Genomic DNA, 5,247 nt, shown 5'->3' on the forward strand with positions numbered 1-5,247 from the left:
TTTTTTTTAAAGACAGAGTCTCACTCTGTCAACCCAGGCTGGAGTGCAGTGACGCAATCCCAGCTTACTGCAACCTTCGCCTCCCAAGTTCAAGCAATTGTCCTGCCTCAGCCTCCTGAGTAACTTGGATTACAGGTGTGCACACCACCCCTGGCTAATTTTTGTCTTTTTAGTAAAGACAGGGTTTCACCATGTTGGTCAGGCTGGTCTCGAACTCCTTGATCTTGTGATCTGCCCGCCTCGGCCTCCCAAAATGCTAGGATTGCAGGTGTGAGCCACTGCGCCTGACCTAAATGCACTTGTTTTAAATCTTTATTTAAGATAGGGTCTCACTCTGTTACACAGGCTAGAATATAGTGGCATGATCATGGCTCACTGCAGCCTCAAACTCCTGGGCTCACACGGTCTTTCTTCCCCAGCCTTCTACTAGCTGGGACTACAGGTGTGTGCCACCATGTCTGGCTAATTTTTTTAATTTTTTTGTAGAGATTGGGTTTCACTATGTTTCCCAGGCTGGTCTTGAACTCCTGGGGACCCTCAGTCTCCCAAAGTGCTGGGAATACAGGCATAAGCCGCCATGGCTGGTGTGTGTTTAAACTTTTTTTTTTTTTTTAAACCTTCCTACAACAACTCAGCCAAACAGCTTCATTCCCCTTGGTTCGTCACTAATGAACTTTTTGACTGCAGTTGGTCCTTCATGTGTGACTTAACAGAAAGGTTTGCACCAAGCTCAGGCTGTTGCCGTATAAACCCTCGGCCACATTGTAGACACAGAGCTGTGGCCTTGGAGCCTCACCATTTTTAATAAACTGTCCAGGAGGATATCTCTAACACTTTATTTTATGAAATGCTTTGGCAGAAGAGTTTTATTCCCATGTTAGTTTTCTGTGTTTAATAATAATAATAAAAATATTTATCCTGGAGATATGCCCAGTCAGAATTCATTACTTTCCTAGGGGAAGTTGTTAGAGACTGAATTGGCATGAAACTGTTTATAAAGAAAATCTAAGCTTTCTAAGTTCATCTAGCAGAGAATTCATATATACTGCAAACCATCATGAAACATGTATGAAAGCTAAATCATGGTTATTTCCAACCTCCCTACTTTATGTTTTTAATATGGTGGTATTTGTAGTGTTTTGTAGGACTTATAGTATCTACTTTCTGTCAAGTCACATGCTAGATGTTTACAAAACAGAGGCTAAAAACAGAAAGAAGAAAGCACGTGGACACATGATGGGGAACAACACCCACTGGGGCCTGTCCTGGGGGTGGGGGTGGCAGGAGGGGAGCATCAAGAAGAATAGGTAATATATGCGGAGCTTACTACCTAGGTGATGGGTTGATCTGTGCAGAAACCACTATCACTCATGTTTACCTATGTAACAACCTGCATGTCCTACACATGTATCCTGGAACTTAAAATAATTTTTTAAAAAAGAAGAAGAAAAAGCATTGGCCCTCCATAAGCTCCCAGCCTAGAAGGGAGAAACAAGGCTTCAACCATAAACAGTCAGTGCCAGAGCAGAAGCTGGGGAGCACTGTGCCGGGGAAGCGCTCGGCTGCTTTATGGAGACTATTATATTTTAATTATTTAGACTGTAGTCATGACCCCAGATCAACCAGATAGAAATGAAAGTATTAGTCAATTCACTTTATATTTCATGTAAAAAATGTGAGTCACTGATTTGACTGACTTTCTCACACTGATTTTTAAGCTGCATTGAATAACTGTGTTACATCGTGTGGGTGTGTCATGAGCTAACTTTTCACATTGCATTGTGGCGATACTTGAATTGAGGCTGGTCTTTAATGATTCTGTGTCCCTGTTTTAGTGACTTCACATAATTCTTATTCTCTAGTCTCTGTGCCATCCCCAAGTCAAAGCTGCTTGATTTGGGGCAGACATTCACCAGTATGAAAGTTTAGGTGGGATGGGCGCGGTAGCTCACGCCTGTAATCCCAGCACTTTGGGAGACCGATGCGGGCGGATCACGAGGTCAGGAGATCCAGACCATCCTGGCTAACACAGTGAAACCCCATCTCTACTGAAAAAAAATTAGCCGGGCGTGCTGGCGGGCGCCTGTAGCCCCAGCTACTTGGGAGGCTGAGGCAGGAGAATGGCGTGAACCCGGGAGGCGGAGTTTCCAGTGAGCCGAGATCCGGCCACTGCACTCCAGCCTGGACGACAGAGTGAGACACGGTCTCAAAAAAAAGAAAAACAAAGTGTATGTGGCCTTTCCTCCTTGTGTGTGCTCGTGCTAGCCTGTCTGTTTAACCTCATTCTCACTAGGCCTTTCACTAACTGTGTTATTCCTTTTGTCTTCCTCTGTTCTCTTCCCTTTCTATTCAACAGTGTTTCCTTCCACAGAGTCCACTCATGTTTAAAGATCAGATGCAACAGGATGTGATAATGGTGCTGAAGTTTCCTTCAAATTCTCCAGTAACCCATGTGGCAGCCAACACCCTGCCCCACTTGACCATCCCCGCAGTGGTGACAGTGACTTGCAGCCGACTGTTTGCAGTGAACAGATGGCACAACACAGTAGGTATGTGTGCCTGAGCAAATCGCTTACTAAAGATTTCTTAAAAGCTACAATGAAGGTAAAAAAGTGTGCTGGGATTAGCTCATATTCCACATTATCTACAAAAAACAGCAGAGGAAATAAATAATTGTCAAACCCAACTAGGTGACTCCTATCTGTCTTCTTCATTTCTGCTGTATGTTAGTGCCTCATAGGATGCTTGGATCATAGTTAAGTACTCAATAAATATTTGACAGATTGAAGCAGTTCTGCCAATAATTCAGGTCCTCCTACTCTATTCTGCTATTGCCTAACTGCAAAAAAATGTACCCCACTTTTTTCCTATATCAAACAGAAGTGAGTTTGAATATGGGTTTCTGTATGCTGGCTTCAAATCCTCTTTTCTCTTTATCAGTAATTTACAAGCAAATATTTGAATGACTATTATGTGTCAAGTAGTCCTAAGCACTGTATATACAGCAATAAACAAAACAAGCACCAGCTGTTTTTGCAGAGCTTAGAATCTTTGCAAAAAGACAAAATCTAAATTCTCCAGTGATTTCATATTTCACATGTGTTTCTCCAAAGTCACTCCTGAAAGTACCAGCCAATACATCTTGAAGCGACACAATGCTGTGGCAAACATTTAGACATATTGCAGGAGTTCAAGACCAGCCTGGCCAAGATGGTGAAACCCCATCTCTACTAAAACTACAAAAATTAGCCAAGCACAGTGGCAGGCACCTGTAATCCCAGCTACTCGGGAGGCTGAGGCAGGAGAATCGCTTGAACCCGGGTGGCAGAGGTTTCAGTGAGCTATCGCGCCACTGCACTCCAGCCTGGGCAACAGAGTGAGACTTCATGTTGGAAAAAAAAAAAAAAAAACACATTTAGACATATTGATCCTTAACCAGGGCAGAAGTGGATGTGACCAAAAGATTTAGTTGGCCCAATTCACCACTTGAGATCTCCCAGGAAGCCGAGGACTCCCCCTGTCTCCAGAATTGAGTAGCGGAGCCATGCCGAAATAACCTGAATCTTTCTATTCCACTGACCTCTACATTGCTCTAAAAAATACAGTGATTTGTACCATAGCTTTATCTCCTAAGAGTTTCTAAGTGCACCTATTTTAAGGTTATTGGTGATATTATCAACATAAGGTAACGCTACTTCCATTCAATCAGAGATAGGCAGCAAATATCTTAAGGAAAATTTATGACTATATTATTATCAGGAGACAGGCTCTAGAAATGTTTTGCATTGAGAAAAACTATAAAGGACTAAATTTTTACTTAAAATTGTTCAAAAGTGTTGTATATATTATATAATCACGTGTGAAAAAACTATGACTAATGAACTTCATCAAGCCCTAAACATTAATCCTCTGAAAGTAGCTTTTAGTGAGATTAAGATTTTAGGTGTGGCCCAATTTTACACCTTCAATTTACTTGTCATGTGTTGAAAAAAAGGCCCCCTTGGATGGGAGCCCCAGCTTCCTCTGTCCTGCCCCAGGTGAGCCCAGGCTCATACCCATCCCTGCTTGGAAGCATAGCCCTTTCATTGATTTCAGGCTGATTGATTGCTCAGTAACCTTAGCTTTTGGATGGGTTCAATAAATGTTACGATCTTCTATTTATCCAGCTTTTTCTCATCATTAGAACAGAAACAAAACTCTTTCCAGCCTTCTACATCATAAGTGGAAACCTGAAGTCCCTGTTGTGATTGTTTTGTAAAGCTGTCTACAGAGATGCGAGATGCATAGTATAACTGAATCAGAAAATTTACCAAATAATTTTAAGCAAATACGCATTTTGTAAAATCATCATCAAACACTGCCCATTAGGAAATTTCTTCTTTCTGAGAATTTTATGTTTTTCTTTTTTTAATCTTTAGGCCTCAGAGGAGCTCCAGGATACTCCTTGGATCAAGCCCACCATCTTCCCATTGAAATGGATCCATTAATTGGTATGTTAATAAAAAAGAATAAATTTTCATGGATACTATCCACATATTCATGTATAGTTATTTTTCATAAGATAGATAAATAATTTTTTTCCAAGATTAATTTGCTAATAATATCAAATTATGATCAAGGAGCTGTCTAAATCATAATATGACATCTAAGAACTTTTTGGTATTAAAGCAATTATTTCTTGATATTTTTGGAGGTCATTTAAGTTGGTTATAAATAAGGCAAATAATTCCAAACTGTGTTTTCTTTCAGCTTAAAATGTTCTCTAACAGCTCAGTATTATTTAAAATATAAGGATTCAAAAGATTTTAAAGGCTGGGGAGGGATAGCATTAGGAGGAATACTTAATGTAAATGACGAGTTGATGGGTGCAGCAAACCAACATGGCACATGTATACCTATGTAACAACCCTGCATATTGTGCACATGTACCCCAGAACTTAAATTTAAAAAAAAAAAAAGGTCGGGCATGGTGGTTCACACCTGTAATCCCAGCACTTTGGGAGGCCAAGACGGGTGGATCATGAGGTCAGGAGATGGAGACCATCCTGGCTAACACGGTGAAAACCCATCTCTACTAAAAATACAAAAAAATTGGGGGCGGAGCAAGATGGCCGAATAGGAACAGCTCCAGTCTCCAACACCCAGTGCGAGCAACACAGAAGACCGGTGATTTCTGCATTTTCAACTGAGGTATTGGGGTCATCTCACTAGGGAGTGCCGGTCAATCGGTGATGGTCCGCGGCTGCA

At 41.3% G+C, this 5,247-nt stretch overlaps 1 protein-coding gene across 4 annotated transcripts in view; it reads left to right on the plus strand.

The window, feature by feature from the left end:
* The window catches only part of NBEA (neurobeachin), a 274,737-nt gene that overhangs the window by 244,415 nt on the left and 25,075 nt on the right, over positions 1-5,247 (plus strand). For all 4 annotated transcript variants that reach the window (XM_017854162.1, XM_017854160.1, XM_017854159.1 and 1 more), the window contains 2 exons: positions 2,357-2,549; positions 4,419-4,490. In XM_017854162.1, coding sequence (XP_017709651.1) covers positions 2,357-2,549; positions 4,419-4,490 — 265 coding nt within the window. The remainder of the gene's footprint in view (positions 1-2,356; positions 2,550-4,418; positions 4,491-5,247) is intronic.

Source organism: Rhinopithecus bieti, unplaced genomic scaffold (assembly GCF_001698545.2).
Source record: "Rhinopithecus bieti isolate Rb0 unplaced genomic scaffold, ASM169854v2 scaffold_35538, whole genome shotgun sequence".
Taxonomy (NCBI): domain Eukaryota; kingdom Metazoa; phylum Chordata; class Mammalia; order Primates; family Cercopithecidae; genus Rhinopithecus; species Rhinopithecus bieti.